Below are 599 nucleotides of genomic sequence, written 5' to 3' on the forward strand. Positions count from 1 at the left end.
CGGTTCAGCTTCCACTACGACCCCTTCAGCTACGCTCTCAATTTTGATGATGGGGGCTCCACTTTCCTCTACTCTGTCGGAGGCCAGTATTCGATCTCTCTCTCTCTCGTTTTTTTTCCTGAAGGGACCTCCTGATCTTAATCTCTTGGAAAGAAAAGAACGAAAGCTCTGTGATGTAGAAAATGGCAGTGACTACTGTGGAGCTTTCTTGGTTGTTTTGGTTAAAAAAAAAAAAAAAAATCAACTTCTGTTAGTTTTGGGTGCATCTGTTTTTATGGAGTTAGAGAAGCAGAAATCCAGTTCGGCACTTTCTCTTTCCAAGTCTGAAAGGATCTTTCGGACGCTCCAAAAATACTTGCCATGATCACGATTTTGACCGGCTTTTCAGACGTTTATGCATGGCCCCGGTTCATTTAGAGGCGGTTTTTTTTTTTTTTTTTTTTTTTTTTTTTTTTTTTTTTTTTTTTTTTTTGCTAAAGAAGAAGGAGGTAGGGGGGAGGTAGGGGGGAGCCCACCCCCGCATAGCAGCCTCCACTGGGCCCCCGCCCCGCCAAGAGAATGTTCGATGAGGGCAGATATGGCCGTGTGTTAGCACCCCG

General features: G+C 44.4%; 1 protein-coding gene across 1 annotated transcript in view; it reads left to right on the forward strand.

Annotated features, from left to right (window-relative positions):
• Positions 1-263, forward strand: part of LOC148703049 (uncharacterized) — a 544-nt gene extending 281 nt beyond the window's left edge. Inside the window, exon 1 of the mRNA XM_088724266.2 lies at positions 1-263. This exon is cut by the window's left edge and continues 281 nt beyond it. Coding sequence (XP_088580392.1) covers positions 1-135 — 135 coding nt within the window. The 3' untranslated portion in view covers positions 136-263.
• Positions 264-599: the final 336 nt, after the last annotated feature.

This window comes from Phoenix dactylifera, chromosome 6, assembly GCF_051530095.1.
Source record: "Phoenix dactylifera cultivar Ajwa chromosome 6, Ajwa_hap1_PhDact_Kaust_v1.1, whole genome shotgun sequence".
NCBI classification, from domain to species: domain Eukaryota; kingdom Viridiplantae; phylum Streptophyta; class Magnoliopsida; order Arecales; family Arecaceae; genus Phoenix; species Phoenix dactylifera.